Raw genomic sequence first — 17,816 nt, forward strand, 5'->3', positions numbered from 1 at the left:
AGGAGAAAAACAGCAGCCTGTTGTTTTTCTGAATGCTCATGCCATAGGTAGCCGTGGTATGTATGCTGTAGTTAATAACAGCCAATGAGTCTATTGTAGTAGTTTAGCAGCCAGTGAATCTGTAACACGAATAGTAACATACAAAAGGTGTATAAAAGAGGCTGCTTTGTTTAATAAAGGGCTTTCTGGCCCCTGAAAGAGGCGCTGTCCGTGTGTGTCGTGACCGCCCCAACAGCCACAGGCACTCAGTGCCATGGTCTGTCGCCACGGTGGTGCTCGTTGAGAGGCTGGATTCAGTGATCCCAGAGCTCTTCTCCAACCGGAATAATCCCGTGCTTCAGCGATTTTCGGGAATTCAGCTCTGGCCCCGCCCCTCGCCCCGACCCCACCCCAGCTCTGACCCCGCCCCCTCAGCGCTGACCCCGCCCCCTCAGCGCTGACCCCGCCCCTCAACACTGACCCCGCCCCTCGCCCCGCCCCCGCCCCAGCGCTGACCCCGCCCCTCAGCGCTGACCCCGCCCCTCAGCGCTGACCCCGCCCCTCAGCGCTGACCCCGCCCCTCAGCGCTGACCCCGCCCCTCAGCGCTGACCCCGCCCCTCCACGGCCCCGCCCCCCATGGCCCCGCCCCCTCTATGGCCCCGCCCCCTCTATGGCCCCGCCCCCTTCCGCCCCCCGCAGCAACGCCTCGCTTCTCCCGCCCCGCCCCCGTCGCTAGGGGGCGTTCCCCGCCGGTCACGCGCCAGGGCGCGGAGCCGAGCCGCGCTCCCACATCGCTCCGCTGTGTCCCGGCGCTGCGCTCGGTGCTCCGCTGCTCGGGCCTGCGGGAGCGGCGTGAGGGCGATGCTCGGGGCCGGCGCCGCCTGAGGGCCGGGTCCGCTCGGGTCCGCTCGGGTCCCGGCGGGGCGGCCGCCATGGGGCTGGGATCCAGCTCCGAGGGCCCCGGCGGCGGCGCCGAGGGCTTCCACGTGCACGGGGTGAGGCGGCCGGCACCGGGCCCGCGGGGAGAGGGCGAGAGGGAGGCGGGAGGGCTGCGAGCGGTGGCGGGCGCCGAGGCGGGTCCGGCGGGGCTTCGCTCCCGCATCCCGCCCGTGCTGGCTGGGCCGCCCTGGCTCCCACCTGTTGGCTCCTTCCCGGAGCTGCCACGCCGGCAGGGGCGGGGCGGCCGCGCCGCTCCCGGTACCAGCGGGTGCCCATCCCGGCGGCTGCAGCGGGCTCGAGGCCGGGACTTGAGTGCCGAACAGCCCGGGGGAGCCTGTAGGGCTGCTCTCGGGGATCTGGAAGTAGTTTAAGAGTAGAACAGCCCTTCTTCCCTCCCTGCTCCCCTCCTTTTCTCCCTGCTCCCCTCCCGGTGCCCCTTCTCTTTCTGCTCCCCTCCATCTCTCCCTGTTCTCTCTTTCTGCTCTTCTCCGTCTCTCCCTGTTCTTCTCTCTACCTATTCCCCTTCTTCCCTCCCTGCTCCCTTCCTTTCCCTACGCCCTTCTCTGTTGATCTTCACAGCTTCTTGTTAGGGGGTTAATTCCCACTCCAGCGGTGTTTTCCTCCGTGGCTGCCTCTCCCAGATGTAGATGCAAGTTTGCTCTCTTTAGCAGATTCCCTGCACGTACAGTGGTGTAAATGCGTATCTGGAAGTTTAAGGATGGGCAGAGCTGTTGCTGATAACAGCTGTTGCATGAGTTATCGTTTCTTTTCGTGGGTATTTTCCCCCCCTGGAATAAGAATGGGAGCTTTACTGCCACGTGCTGCTTTCCACTTCATCTGCATTTTGTGTTTCTCAGCATCAGTACAAAGCTGCCTGTTTGCTTTTGATGCAGTTCGGGGTTGTGATAAAAGTTTATACTTCTACTCCAGCTGTGGTTACAGCGCTCAGTTTTGACTGTTTAGTAATAAAGCATGATTTTTATTCTTATTTTTGCTTTAGGAGGTTTTGCTGAAGTAACTATACTATTAAATATATTTTATAACTTTTATAGACAGTTCTGCCAGCAAAAGCCCCAATACCAATACAACTTTATCTGTTAAAAAAAAAGTAAAAGTACATATTTAGCATTTTGGTAAGAGCAGACCAAATATAAGATGTATCAATGAACTTCCTTTAGGTGATGCATGGGTTGTAATTTTGTGCTTAAACTGTGAGGTAGCCCTCAGGAGTCAAATATATCCAAGGTTAAGGGCTGCTGAGTTAACAAAAAGTGAAGTTAAGAGCAAACTGTCAGTAGGTTTGCAGTGATTCCCTAACACCATCTTGCTTTGTCGGTTTACCTCGAAGTGGGTGGACTCTCATGTAATCTGTGAACTCTTGGTGGGGTTTTTCCTGGTATGAATGTGTTTTAATGAGTATTCTCTATATTTATGACATCTCTCCTACGACAACTTTGGTTATAATGAAATTGAGATGTCCCAACTCTGATTTCATAGGAATCTTTTGTAAGTGGTGGCAGTTTTCTTGACCAGAACTTGTGAGCAGGCATGTGTTTGTAAGTGCTCTTGTGTAAGTGTTCCTGTTCCAATGGACTCGAAATGTGGGAACCCATCTGTCAGTTGTGTTCATGGAAAAATGGCTCTGATGCAAGTGGGGACTCTCACTGTGCTGAGGTTTTTAGAATCAAGGAAGAAAATCCTGAAGCAGCACATTGAAAACCAAGCCTTTCTCCAAAGCATTCAGTATTTAATAATTCCAGGCTGTGAACTCTGAATCACAACATTTGTGTCTGATACGGGGTTCAAAACCTGCTTTTTACAGCTTGATTTGGACATCTGTTGTTCATAGTTTTATAAAAGTGAGGTCCTAATTATGGACTGCTTCTTGAGGGCAGTCATTTGGTGCCTTATCTCTGGCTCAAGTCAAAAGTAAATATTGAATCAAGTGGAAAGATTAACACTTTCACTTACGTAACTGGAGATCAATGTAGAGTAACGATAAAATGTATGTTCTGCAGGTTCAAGAAAACTCCCCAGCCCAACAAGGAGGACTGGAACCTTTCTTTGATTTCATCATTGCCATAGGACACACGAGGCTTGTAAGTCTCATGATTTCAGTGTTGTTTTTTTCCACCCTGCATGAAATGTGGGCGTGGTAGTGATGAAAGGTAAAACCCAAAACTGTCACAAGTAGAGAAACTTTTCACATTGGAGGTTAAAAGTAGAGTAAAACTTGCAGGTGTTCAAAGTCTCTTGGGCTAGATCCAAATTTGAGGAAAAGGTTTTGTTTATGCCTTTACTCACCTTAACTTCTTAACAGGTTAACACAGTGTTTGTTATTGCTCGTTCATAGATACTTTCTACCACAAGGTGAATACTGAACTGGTGAGTCAATAATCAGAGCTCAACATTTGTTTAAACAAACTTGTTTCAACATTTGATAAAACATGAAAAAGAATCATACTTTTGAGACCAAGAACACAGTTCCTGTGTGTTGGGTTATGAGAGAAGAGTTGAGTTTTGGTTTGATGGGTTTTTTTTGGTTTTGGTTGGGGTTTTGTTTCTTTATTTAAAAGGCTCAAAGCTTTGCCTGGTATGCTCCACCCTAACCACATACCAGCTGAATTCATTAAGTTTGTCTGGGTTTTATGAGTGGAGATACCTTTTTTGGAAGTGATCATTATAAGGGCAGATTTGGAAGATCATTTAATCTTCTAACATGACAAAAATAAAGATATTATTTCACAGTCAGTTTGCAGTGACTTTGAAGGGCTGTTGAAGAGGGATGGGGCTCAGAGACATGAAGTGAAATGTTGCTGCTCATTGTTAGACTACACAGTTGGCATCTGATACTGCTGGTATTATTTAATAGCAGTTGTGAAGGACAGGAATGCCAGTGATGAAATGGAATATTAGGAAGTATTTATGGAAAGGGACGTGTGTTGACAGAAATGACTGCTTTCTAGTAAAAGAAAATGGAACTGTGTTTGTGAACCACAGAACCTAAACGTTGATGCTTTTGGTTCTTTGTATTCAAATTCTGCCACAGATGTGACGTGTTACAGGTGCAATTGGAAATAATGCTAGTCCTGTATCTCTGCTCTACAGAACAAGGAAAACAATATGTTGAAAGACCTGCTGAAGGCAAATGCTGAGAAAGCAGTGAAGCTGGAGGTGTATAACATCAAAACAATGAAAATACGAGAGGTGGAGGTGGTCCCCAGTAACATGTGGGGAGGACAAGGCCTCCTTGGAGCCAGTGTGAGGTTCTGCAGCTTCCAGGGAGCCAATGAACACGTCTGGCATGTTCTGGTGAGGAGGAGTTCTTGGGTGGCTCGTTACTGTTCATGTAACCTTGTTTTACACTGTGATGTTTAGCAGTAGCTGTTATGTAAGGTACAGTGCTGCAGTCACACACAGGAAGGGAACACAGTCCTGAAGGTTTGTCTGAGCTATTTGAGTAGGGACAAGGAGTGGGTGGTGTTAGTGCTGCCAGTGACAGTGACAAAAATAACTCCATCCCAACTGGACCAAACAGTGTAGGTGGGAAGGGTTTTTTCATTTTATGTTGAAGAATCAATGGCAAAAGCAAAAAGATTCCGGCCTGATTGGTGTCTCTGTATTGGCTAAACTTCATTAAATTAATACTAATGTTACAAAAAGCACCACAAAATAGCTGTCAGAGTAGAACTGAATAGGAAAGAATGTTTATGTTTCTGGTTGTTTAAGTAGATGCAATTTCTCAACATCTTCAGAGGATGTTATTTTAAATTGGTAGCATCCTCATCTTTCTTACTCAGCATGTTTTACAGGATATCACACACAGGTGTAGACTATTCAAGAACTTTTTTATCCCATTAACAAAATGTTCTTTCCTTCTTTGCTCTGGAAGTTAGCTTTTCTTTTGGATCTTGGTAGTTCATCCTGCTGTGGATGCAGATGACTCGTGTCATTCTTTCACAGGACGTTGAGCCTTCATCTCCTGCAGCTCTGGCTGGTCTCCAGCCATACACTGACTACGTTGTTGGATCTGATCAGATTCTCCAGGAGGTAGGGTGCATGTTCCTTTCCAGTGGGGAGTGATTATCTTTGTGCCTGCCAAGCATATGTTGTAGGATTTGGTTTTTTATAAATCTAATCAAATGTATGGGGATGGTGTTGGGGGATTTTGGAAGGTTGATTTTATGACAGAAGCTTTATTGTTAAGGTAAACATTATCTTTCTTTTTAGTGTGACAATAAAAAGAAGTTGCCACTAAAGATGAAACTACATTGGTGATTTTTCTGTCTCTGGGTGTTTAATATCTCACATTGAGTAAATAACTATGTAAAATGCTGACTTGCACATTTGGGTTTATTAACCACTACTTTCTTTTATTTTTTTCCTAGTCAGAGGATTTCTTTTCCCTGATTGAATCCCATGAGGGGAAGCCGCTGAAGCTGATGGTTTATAACACTGAAGCAGATTCCATCCGAGAGGTAGTTGTGACTCCCAATGGAGCTTGGGGTGGAGAAGGAAGGTACTGATCTCTGTTGATGACAGGTTACACACTTGCTGTAAATAAGCTCCTGTTAGGAGTATTACTGCTATAAATTTTTGGTGTTTCTGATTTAAGCCCTGTTTCCTCACACTTGTCACATAAAACTGTTAATCTTTTCATAAAAAAATTAGCTTAGAACTAGGAATTGGGCACATTCTGGATCTAATCCTTTTCGAGTTGAATCAAATGGCAAAACCTCTATGTTGATTTCCCCATTAGCAGATTCATTATCTGCATTCTCATAGTCAAAACACTGAGCTAAAGCAAGAACAAAGCCCACATCAGGTCAGGTTAAATATTTTGTAGAGATATAAAATAATTCACTGAAAGCTAAGCTGTGCATGTCTAAAAGTTGATGGCAGAGTGTTCCTTCTGTGCTCTAAGAGGAAATTCTTGCAGGGAGGTATTTCCTGCTGTAGATAAAAGACACAAACTCTTCTTGTTTAAAAGAGTCAAAATTAAAAATATTAGCTTTGTTAAGAGCACCTTTTTATGTCATTTTACTTCTCTTGTACAGTTTAGGATGTGGTATTGGATATGGCTATTTGCACAGAATTCCAACACAGTCCATAACATCAAAGAAAAAGCCAGAAAGCAAATCACCCTCACCCTCGCCAGAAGCTGGAACTCCTGTGCCATCCACTAATGGTTACACAGAGGTAGGAAAGAAATAAATTCCTATCTCTGCCATGTTCTCTAGAGTTTCAAAATTTTCTGCTTTTTGGGACATTGGTAATAGTGTATTTTAATACAGCATTCAATTTTGCTTGAATGAAATGGAGTTGGGTAAAGGGAAAATGAGAGCTGATGCTGCTGAGCAGGTACCAGATCACCACTGGTGGCTGATAAAAGTTTTTGCCAGATATTCTCTCCCTATTTTCCAGTCTTGCATCCTACAGCTGTGCCAGTCAATGAGGATCATGTTGGAACACCTCCAAGAACCAAGTTCTGAGAAGAGACTGGCTTTAAAGGGCTGAACTGGAACATATCCTAATTGGTGTTTGACTTTCAGCATCACAGCTTCTCTCTGATCTGGTTTATATGGAGACAGGCAGGATGCTTTCTTGGGAAGGTTGGCTTCAGGTGAAACTTCTGATGTAAAAAGATGTTTTTCCTTCTTACTATCTTATTCCAGACTCCATTATTGGCAGCTGCCTCTCAGAATGACAGCTCTGAAACAGTTATGAACTTGGATCATGCCACAGATCAAGAAATAAGTGGTTATTCACCAGAAAGCTCCCTTTCTCCTCCTCCCCCTCTCCAGAGAGTTATGGATCCAGGTATGTTTTCTTGGGTGCTTTTTTCACAAATTCTTTAGAGGACATCTAAAGAAACTAATATGGTCTTAAACAAGCTGGAGATTTAAATTCAGAACTCTGAGTACTGGTGGTAGTTTTCCTTGAAGTTTTTGACTTCCCTGGATTTCAGAGCTGGAGAATTTGGGTACCACATAAATTAAGTTTATTTGCATTTAGTGGGAAGGGGACTTCACTGACTTCAGTCTGGATATAACATGTCCTTTTGAATCTAGAATTTTGGGTTGTATCTAACTGATATTTGCTTTCTCTTCCAGGATTTCTAGATATGTCTGGAATTTCAGTTTCTGAGCTGACAAGCTTAACAGAAGTGTCCAACCTGTCACCATCTGCCTCCTTCAATGTGCCAGCAGCAGCTGCTTCTGTAGGCCCTGAAACATTAATGTCAAATAGTGAAGCCTCTGCTTATTTAGGTAAGTGCACTCAAGATTTCCTTTAGATCTTATTTCTGGAATGGCACCAACTCATGCTTGCTTAACATCATCCCACTTCTTGGAAATAGGCAAATTTTAATAAAAATCAGAAAGAATGGCAAAAGCAAGATGGAAAAAGTAGCAGATATCAGGTTTAGAAATGGAAAAATCTAATGCACTTTTCCTTAAGTTTATAGAATGTGGGACTCTTTAAATGAAAATGCTGATTGATCCAGGTTAAACTGACCCTTTTAAAAGCAGGTATTTCTAAAATCAGTGCAAATTCACAGTTGTAAAAGGAAAACAAAATTGCAGTCATCTCAATAGTACCTTTTTGTGGTGGGCTGACCCTGGCTGGACACCAGATGCTCTGCAAGTCAATCTGTCACTCCCCTCCTCAGCTGGGCAGGGAAGAGAAAATCCAGCAAAGGCTCATGGGTCAAGATAAGGGCAGGGAGAGATCCCTCACCAGTTATTGTCACAGGCAGAACAAACTCAACTTGGGGAAATTTAATTCATTACCATTCAAACTAGAGCAGGATAATGAGAAATAATCTGAAATCTTAAAAACACCTTCTGCTCCACGCCCCCCCTTCTTCCCAGGCTCTGCTTTACTCAGTTTTCCATCTCCTCCTGGCAGAGGTGCCAGGGGTATTGGGAATGGGGGCTGCAGTCAGCTCATCCCACATCTCTGCTGTTCCCTCCTCCTAAGGATGGGCACTCCTCACACTCTCCCCCTGCTCCAGAACGGGTGCCTTCCACCGGCTCAGTCCTCCAGGAACAGACTGGGTCCCACATGAGGCCACAGGTCCTGCCAGGATCCTGCTCCAGAACAGGCTTCCCATGAGGTCACAGCCTCCTTTGGGCATCCCCTGCTCCAGCATGGGCTCCCCCATGGGCTGCAGGGGCACAGCTGCCTTTCCCTGGGCTGTAGGGGAATCTGCTCTGATGCCTGGGGTGCTTCCTGCCCCTCCTTCTGCACTGACTGTGGGCTATGCAGAGTTTTTCCTCTTGCATATTCTCATTCCTCCCTCTGGCTGCTGTTTTGCAGTCCAATTTCCCCCCCTTCTTAAATACATTATCCCAGAGGTGCTGCCACAGACACTGATGGGTTCAGCCATGAAGCTCCCTGGCCTTGGCTCCACTGGACACAGGGGAAGCTTCTGGCAGCTCCTCACTGAAGCCACCCCTGGAGCCCCCCACTACCAAAGCCTGGCCATGCAAACCCAATACATTCTTCTATTTAAAAAAAGTAAAAAGTACTTTCACATGGTGTACACCTTTCCCTTCTAAAAGGTGGGGTGACTGTAAAGTTAAAACACAAAATAACAAAAGGGGCAAGAACACAGCAGAGCAAAGGGTTTGTGTTCTTTTAAAACCTCTGTGCAGCATCGGATTTTCTGGATTTGGGGAGAGCAGGTGTTTGACAGTTGTGAATCTGTTCATGTCCTGTATGAGGAGTCTCAATCATACTGATTTTTCTAGATGTAGGGTAACCAGAGGCACTGTCTGTTAGCCTGATACTTTTTTTTACAAACTTATCTCCATTTCCCAGAAAATGCCTCAACATTGGACATTGAAGGTGTAACCCCATATCCTGAAGGATCAGGCAAGCAGCCCACACTGGATGACCTCCTGCCTTCAATTCCATCTTTACCTTCTCTTGATCTTCCTCACAACATTTCTTCAAAAGCAACACTAGGAACTGATGCTGATAACCAGGAATCCAAGCTGCTTGTGAACAGCACTGAGAGCTCATTAACCACTGCTCCAGAGACACCAGAGGATGAAGCAGCAAGTGAGCAGAAAGCAGAAGCAGCTGCACAAGATCCTGTGTGAAATGGACCCTGCTGCTGTTTACAGACTGCTGAATGCTGCACTGCTACAGCTTGGAATATTTTTTGATCTTGAAAGAATTACAGTTACTCTATTTTGTTAGTGTAGACAACACTAGAAAAGAAATCACATGAAGTACATATCCTGTTGTCTTTTCCAATCACTGTTTAATGGATCTATGTTCAGAATTTTGAATGCTGTCCAAAGTTACCAGATCAAGGGAGAAATTGATGCAGAAACAAGGTGGACACTGGCAGAACATCAAGTTCTGGAATTCACATTTGCCTACAAGTGCTCCTGAATGTATTTACGAAGGCACTGTGCCTGAACAGTGACACTTGGTGATGATTTTTATCAGTGTGTTTGATGGCATTAAAAAAAAAAAATTATAGTTTGGATTTGTTAGAAAGCTTTTCTAATGGTACACCTTGGTTAGACTGTTCTGGTGACTTGCAAGGCCTTTCTTGACACTAAGATACTTTTATTCCTACTTACTACTCTGCAGACTGTTACTGTTCTTGGTTTAAGTCCCTTCTCTCTAACAGTTACTCGTGTACCTCCTCCACACCTATTCCAGCAGGGGTTGGAAGTTGCAGCCCCAAATGGGATGAAGCCATGGTGGTGGGTCCTGTCATTCACTGCTCTTGAAGTGGACCAGGTGTGATGGCCTCGCAGTTAAATAAACAATGAGGGGGGAGGGAATGATGATGGTTACTTGAAACAAATGATGATTTTAACGTTGGGGTGATGAACCTTCTTGGTGAAGACTGAATGTCTTGGCTGTTGTAGTGACTGAGAAATAGCTTTCTTTTGCTTGTGCTTTTCTATTTACTCATGACTATTTTTATACAAATCACTGTAAGTTTAAGACATGGGGCTGTTGTGCAGCATCAGAAATTGGCTATTGTAGCTTTTTTTGTTTGCACTTGTGTCCAAATGGCTTCTGAATGTAATGGCAAACATGAACAATGGAAGACATGGGTGGTTTTATAACCCTCAGGGCAGTGATTTAGCATGGAACTTCAAAGCTGATGATAGGGAATAATTCAGATACTGTGGTGAAAATCTGTAGTAAATTAAGAGACTGGGGTACAAGGCTGAGGGGTGTTTAGCACAATATTGCCTGATTGCCTTTTCCCTGCCGTGGCTCCTGCTGTGTTTCTGCACTGTGCAGATCAGTGACAGCTGCCTGGGCTGAAATCTGGTACCGATGCAGGGATGGGACTCCAGATCCCCCAGATTTGCCTGTGACAGCTCAGCTTCAGCCAAAGGGTGTGGGCAAAGTTACCGCACACGAGGGCTTCAGATGAGTCCACCCTGACAAAAAATGTGTCCTTGATCTGTTGTTAGTCTGAAAGATCTGTTGTTAGTCTGAAATACTGCAAGTACAGTAGTTCTGAACAGGACTGTCGAAGTACCTGTTGCTTCAGAGAATGTATTAAGCTCTAACTAAAGGCAGTAGAATTGACAGTGGATTCTAGTCTGCTAAAGGGTCTGTTAATTGTGACCCAATTTTATTTCCTGTATTGCTAAAATAAATTTCCTCTTTTGTTCCCCCAGCTGACTGTTAAAAGGGTGAACAGCCAAACACTAAAATTAAATGTAATTTAAACTAGTCCTAAGTTTGTTTGATCTTGGAGCCTGATGCCTGAAGACACCTAGGTGGTTTTTTATTCATGTTGTTTATTTAGGACTGTTTCTAGTCTTACACCTTTCTCAAAAATGGCTATGAGAGGGTAATAGCTCATTTAAGTGACTCTGTACCCCAAACAGCTGTTAGAAATCTGAGATCAGGGAATGTCAAAACTCATGCTAAATTTCAAATGTCACCATAATAAATGGCTTAAACTTACTTCAGTCTGTGCACAGCCTCTGTGTGTTAACTGGCTCTGGGAAGGGGTTTGGAAAACCAAGGAGTTAAACCTTGAGCAGGGGGATGTTTCTCTCCAAACCTGAAACCTGATCATTCAGATGCTAAATGAGGTGAAGAGTTAGACCTCCCGGTCAAATTTCTTTTCTCTTGCCAGTTTGGATACTCCCTCACAGCTGCAGCCCAGAAAGCCCACTCTTGTGAGTGATGGGAATTTTAGTTTCAAAACATAAAAGAAAGAGGAGAAGCACCTGAGGGTGGCTGGATTCAGAGCCAAAACCAAACAGCCGCTCAATCCCAGTGCTGTCCCAAACATCTGTTTCCAGGTAAGCAGGAGCTGGATGGGACCTTTCTCTCACTCTCTAAACTTTGAGGGCATCTCTAAACCTGACAGCAGCAGCTCTTCTGCAGACACAAGAAGGATTATCTGGGCAGCATCAGGAGAAGGGTAAAACAAAGGGAGGGGGAGGTCACCTTGGACATTATAGCACCACGGTGGTTTGTATGGCCAGACACAACAGGATGAGCTTCCAGCCCTGAGCTGCTCCCTCAAATTAACAGCTGAGCCTGAGGACACGGGTCTGGCAGACGTTAAACCCACAGAGGCTCCCAGCAGCTCAAGTATTAGAGTGAGGATTAGGCAAAGCCCATCTCTGCTGAGCTGTACTCCTGCCAGTGCCACAGCACCCAGGGCTGATGGGGCTGTGCCACGAGGGGCCTTTGGAGCCACGGAACCTCCTCCCACCCGGGTAATCAAACCTCTGCTCAACAACGGCCACAGAAACCTGGCCAAGCCCTGCCCCAAGTGAGGCTAACTTGATCCATGGGAACTTTGCATACAGCAGAACCCTGTACTAGGAATGATTGTAAACCCCCAAGCCTAGAGATAAACATGCAAATCTCATTATTAACAGCAGTTTGGATGCTGAAATAATTCTGGCTGAACTTAAATGAGTAAAAGGATGTATTTATTGTCTTTAACACCTACTGGTAAGAACTATTAAAACACCAAATTCAGGCAATGATGACTTAATTTTCCCTCTTAAACTTTCACAGCAGGCTTGACAATCTACTGAACCTCCTGCTGTACTGCTCCACGCTCTGTGCAGAGGCTGCTCACCCATGCTGTCACTCTTGGCTGAACTTCTGAGCTGTAACTCAGAAATGCTGCAGGAAAATGGATCTCTGCAATGCTGAGCAGAGGTCACACCACTCATGTACTGGTGGGCTTGTGTACCTCCACGTGCACTTTCCATCTTCCCCCAAAACTGGGCAAGTATTTTCACCTCCAAGCAGTTACACAAGAATAGGCTCTTTAAAGAAAGCAGCTACGGGTTACTCATTGCATTGATTTGACTGTGTAAATATGTTCCATTTCCTGGGCACTGCCACTGCTGCCCACACAACCTCCTCCTTGGCTTTTGCCTTAAGCAAACACTAATTGGCATTGCTTCTGCTGTAACAGAATTTCAACTGCTTTAAGTTGTATTTCTAAGCTGCAGTATGTAACTAAGCATTCAGAATGCCCTGAAAAAGATGGTTAGAATAGTGGCATGGTATCTTTGAGAGAGATTGGGCATGTCCCACCCAGTCTCTAATCAGCACCTCTGCTCTGCATGGGGTTTGCACAGCTCTGTACAGGAAAACCTCCACCATAGTACAGGAAGCTATTTCAGTCAACCACTTTCTTGATATTTAAGTGTGTGTGTGCTCCCAACAGCTCTGTTAGCCAGCTGGGAGGTGACTCTACCTGGCTGTTCAGGAGTCAGCAGCATATCCACAGTGTAAGACCATGTGCTTAAAGATTGATTCTGAATGTCAAGTTAAATACATTTCTAGGGATAAAGTTAGAAACAAACAAGACCTCTGTAAAAGGAAAAATAATACCTTGGTGTAATGTCTCTATACCAGTAAATGCCCTGCCAAGTCCCTGGCTACCCCTCTCCTGGGGAATACTTGGACAATCCAACTAATAAACCCCATGACCAAGAGGTAGACCTACATTAAGGTCCCTTCCAACCCAAACCATTTATGATTCTACAATAAAGCTCATCCAGTCCCAACACCCTCCCATGGGCAGGGATACTTTCCACTGGACCAGGTTGCTCAGAGCCTCATCCAGCCTGGCCTTGAACACTTCCAGGGATGGGGAGTCCACAACCTCTCTGCCTAGGGCTTATTTTGAATATTTTGTCAGTGTTTCTTAAAGTTACTGCTAAATCCTTCAAGCAGTTCCTCTCATCCTAAAATGATACTTGCAGTTCAGCTACAAGTACTGAGCCGAGCTCTCCTGTTCTCAGCCCCACCCCCTCCAAAGAGAATAAAAAATCACCTGTCATACACAATTTAAATGCTTTTCTGGGAGACAGGCTGCATTACTAAACACTAGATTCACAACTCCTTCCTATTACGAACCTGGAAATTAAATAACTTCTACAAATCCTCAGCCTTTCCTATGATTCTGGCAAACTGAAACTCTGTCCCAGGAGCTGTGCCCCTCATATTAATTCAATGCCCTCCACCTGCCTTCAGGACTCTTACAGACAGTACAACCCCAGAAAAAGTGACAATTTAAAAGGTAGTAGCAAGCAAACCCTTCTCTCACTTTATACTCCATCTAAGTCAGAGCTGGGAATCTCTAGGAGCACATTTGGGCACTAAATTTCTGTGTCCTCAGAGAGCAACTCAGTTGACAACTCCCACAGAAAAAGCTCTGAGCATTCTGCTCTGGCATTTTCAGCATCAGGAAACCCAGCCTGGTTTCCCATGTACCTCTTACGACCTTTCCACACCCAGACAGCTCAGCAGCAACTGACACAAGTCACTGGTTAGCACAAAATACTTTCAAATGTACAAAGTAGCAATGCCTGTGTGACAGTCTCCCTTCAACAGGACTCAGAGCTCACACCTGAAAGTCTGCTCACCTCAGAAATTCTTATATCCAACCCCATTACAAGATTATCTCCACAGGATTCTGCAAAGGCACTGCCATTTCTTCAGCTATTGCATTACTTGAGGCTTCAAAACACTTGAAGCCCTTTGTTACATTCAACAGCAACTATCCAAGCTCCAAAATTGCACAATTCATCTAGTACACAAAACAACTTGAAAACATTTTAACTAAAGCCTTTTATTCTATACAACTGTGAAACATCATTTACCCTTCTGGCATTGCAGACTCTTCCATTAAAAACTTTCCTGTTACTGTGTTTTGGGATGGTTAGAAAGAAAAAGCAGAAGGAAAATTACAACCTTGGCTGATTTCAAACAAAAAATTACTGTGAGCAACTCCAATGTATACAATAGGACAGGAAGACAACCAGGAAACAAAACATAACCCAAACAGTGCCTAGTGGAACAGACAGAGACCCTTGCTATTAATAAATACAAGTCAGGACAATTTACCAATAAAAGTTACAGTTCTGTTTAACCATTTAATTCACAAATAGCACTAAAAATGTGCAGTTAAAGCACAAGTGTGTCAAACTAAGCATACACAGAAATGGGGATAAAGAACTGAAACTGACTCTCAAAAGACAGGGGAAAAGACATGCTAGCTTAATTCTGAACCATGGTTTTGCCTAAGCAATGAGCTTGTTTTGCTGGGTTAAAAGTGCAGAAGGGAATGACTGCTTTGACTATTTGACTATATTTTGACTATTTTTTCAAATAAAACATGATGAAAAATATTTTACTTTTTGTCTGACCAATACAATCCCAGTAATATAATTTATTGGGATTTCCCTTAGGCCTCAACCTAAATCTTGATCACAAGACACAGGAAGGGCAAGAGCATGTGTCTCCTGAAGAAACTCCAATAATATACTGCCCCTTGAAGGCACTTGTGCTTCTGCTTCAGACAAGAGTCATTTCTACACCATTTCTCTACGAGGATTTGTAATTTGCTCTGGCTACAAATGGTTTTCTGGGATATCCCCACATTTTCTCACAAAAAGCTGAAAGGCCCTTCCCCTCCCTCCCCCCAATAAGTTAAACTTCTATAAAAGATTACCATGAGCCTATGACAGTCACAGATTTTTAGAAACAGCAGTGAAAACAAGATCTGCATAAATCTCTAACAAAAGAACAACTGCATATAAAACCTCGGAAAAGAAGAATCAGTATTTTTATCTCATGAATATGAAATCTGCCGAGAAGTTTCTAAAGTTTAACATTAAACATCTGAAGTTATATTCAGAATGGTTCGAAGTTTTAACAAAATGTCACATACTTTTGGAGCACAGTTACTAAAAATTAGACTAGTGTGTCTTTAGAACACCTAGGACAGTGCAGGCAGTAGTTATATATATTTAGAAAAAAATATCTAAGTTGCTGCAAAGCACGTTCACTCTATTATGATGCACAGCATCACTGGACTCACCCTGCTCTGATATTTTTCTAGTGTTCTTATTTGCATGTCAACAGCTCTCTAAAGCAATTAAAACAACTATCATGTTAACCCTTGGCTTGCAATTAAATGGGCCCATTCATTCAGGTATGCAATACCTATTTTCTGGTGTTTTCTTTCCCAAATTTCTTCTAGTGGTAGAAATGCTTAAATAACCCATGAGGAATCATTGCTGGAACTTTATGAATGGAATGTATTAAAAATACCTTGTGTGAAGTTCTTAATTACATTGTGAACAGTGACTAATATGGACAAACCAGTTTGATACTGAGCATGAGCAAGATGAGGGGATTATCTTCTGGAAAAAAAAAAAACAAAAACAAAAAGGAAGAAGCAAAAGTCTGCACTGGGTTATCATCCACTCTCTGTACACCTCACACAACACGAACCACTCAGGGACCTCCCATCTCATTGACTGAGACTAGGACAGACTTTAGTTTAAGTCATATAGATTTTTTTTCCTCTATATTACAGGTCTATTAGTCACTTCAATTAAATGTTTACTTCCCATCCATACTGAGGCATTAGAAGTCTCATCTACCTTAGGGGTTCAGTGGGTTTCTCTAGAACTACTCTTGGAACCAGCACAGTATGGTCAAGTAAATAATGACCCCTCTGGGTCTGTGCTGCCCTCACGTCGATTTCTGGCGGTAGTGAAGTGTCAGGTCCCCGCCACTCTTCCAGATGAAGTGCTTTACAGTTCGAAGGTCCATGTTGGGGTCCAAAACCTGCACAGCAAAGAGTCATCTTTTACTCCACAAGTCTGCTACACTTGCAGAAATTCTAAAAACATCCAAACCAAACACTCCAGTTTTCACAGTCCTAGGGGTGAGCTGATACCAAGATGAACCATGCAAAGGCTCAGATTCTTCAGTTAGCAACTGAACCCAATGCATTACTGAGAGACTTTAGCAGTGTAACATCTAACTTCAGACTACAACCACCCCCTCAGTACTTCATCTTCATGCACTTATTAGGCAATTAGTGGTTTTGGACCAATTTTGAAAACTGCTAAAAATGCAGAATTCAAACCATTCCAGAAACACTAAAAATACAACTCCATGCAATTGTATTAAGTCCATTTGTGAGTATGAGTAAGTAACCCTGTAAAAGTCACATGTCAGACCAAATTAAATAGGTTTACTATGGAAAATCTTTCACCTGCCTATCTGCAACTGTCTGAAACTCGTGTCAGCACTAAGTTAACATGATGTCAAAACATTATCTGTTACCTTTAAAACTAAGTAATTCTATAGCATATTTTAAATTCAGTATTCAAAAATTCACAACCAATTCACTGCCACCCCTTGGTTTTGATCACAGGGAACTCACCTGGTCCTGGCACAGAAGTTCAATCTTCTCCTCTGCTAGCACAGCAATGTCCTCCTCCTTTTCTTGCTCTCCTGCTTTCTCATTGTTGGAGGAGCTCGTTGTCTGAGACTCGTTATCCAAGTTGATGATTTTCTCATACACGTGTTCCATCACTTTTCTCACCTGAAGCATGTCACTGGCTGACAGTCGGTCTCTATAGGAGTTAGAGAAGTTTGTCAGGAAACAACTTGAGAAACTCTATTTCTTATCTTCATAATACCTTAGTGTAGCAAGCTATGCAACTACAGAGAGATCATCTTTATATTGTCTAATAGTAATTATCAAGATCATCCAGAATACCATGATCATAACGGCAATTTATCCAGAGTCACACAGCAAAAAACTCAGAAAAGTGGTTAAGATATTCAAAAGACCAAATAAAAATCTGCATTGATTTCTAACCTACACAGCTCCCAGTTCCAGCTCATGTGACTGGTAGTACTAGTTAGCATTTCCTACTGTCAGCTTTTGTCCCTTTTCCTTTCAAAAAGCAGTTATTCATCTGTTAGCAACAGGAAACAAAGCTGTGGTTCTGAACAGAGTAACCATCTATAAATTCATCTGTTTTCTGATTAAATACCACAAAAGACATACTCATTTCAGTAGTTAGTTCTTAAGACATTTCTTAGCATAAACTTGAACAACTGTCTGTTGAACCCAAAAGAAATCTACAGTTCTCTCAAATAATTCTGATATAACTTAGTGCTTTAGAGCAATGCTGTTAAATGACTAAGAACTTCTAGAAATTCATCAAGCACAAAACAATTCTCTGGGAAATCAGTGAATTGGTTTGGTGGCTTTTTTCCCTGAGCTTGCAGGTTTTTTTCTGCAATTCTGATATTCAATATTGATAGTCATATTTGCATTACTTACTTTTTTAGAGTTTTTGCCCCTGATGATGAATGAGGTTGGAGGTAGAAGGGAATCTTATTGAACTTGGGCATATTTTTCTAGAAGGAAACAAGTTTCAGAAATGTTAATTTAGGATGAACTGTTATCAGCTCCTATTTGCAGCAGCTGCTATGTGAAGTATATTCAGCTCCTAATTATCAAAACCCATGAGAGATTCTTAATCAACATCCCCACCACAGCCAAATTACTCATACTCCTGAGACACTTCAATTTAGATGATGCACAGATCAT

General features: G+C 43.5%; 2 protein-coding genes across 2 annotated transcripts in view; one reads left to right on the forward strand and one right to left on the reverse strand.

Moving 5' to 3' along the window:
* Nucleotides 1-768: 768 nt before the first annotated feature.
* Nucleotides 769-10,876, forward strand: GORASP1 (golgi reassembly stacking protein 1). The gene is made up of 9 exons (XM_069006334.1): nt 769-975; nt 2,938-3,018; nt 4,028-4,231; nt 4,883-4,969; nt 5,308-5,438; nt 5,977-6,118; nt 6,595-6,739; nt 7,033-7,188; nt 8,744-10,876. The coding sequence occupies exons 1-9, from the start codon at nt 913-915 to the stop codon at nt 9,025-9,027; spliced, it is 1,293 nt and encodes a 430-aa protein (XP_068862435.1). The 5' UTR covers nt 769-912; the 3' UTR covers nt 9,028-10,876.
* Nucleotides 10,152-17,816, reverse strand: part of WDR48 (WD repeat domain 48) — a 31,252-nt gene continuing 23,587 nt past the window's right edge. Inside the window, exons 17-19 of the mRNA XM_069006333.1 lie at nt 17,547-17,623; nt 16,635-16,827; nt 10,152-16,030 (exon numbers count right to left, since the gene is read on the reverse strand). Coding sequence (XP_068862434.1) covers nt 15,935-16,030; nt 16,635-16,827; nt 17,547-17,623 — 366 coding nt within the window. The 3' untranslated portion in view covers nt 10,152-15,934. The remainder of the gene's footprint in view (nt 16,031-16,634; nt 16,828-17,546; nt 17,624-17,816) is intronic.

This window comes from Aphelocoma coerulescens, chromosome 2 (genome assembly GCF_041296385.1).
Source record: "Aphelocoma coerulescens isolate FSJ_1873_10779 chromosome 2, UR_Acoe_1.0, whole genome shotgun sequence".
In the NCBI taxonomy this organism is placed as follows: Eukaryota; Metazoa; Chordata; class Aves; order Passeriformes; family Corvidae; genus Aphelocoma; species Aphelocoma coerulescens.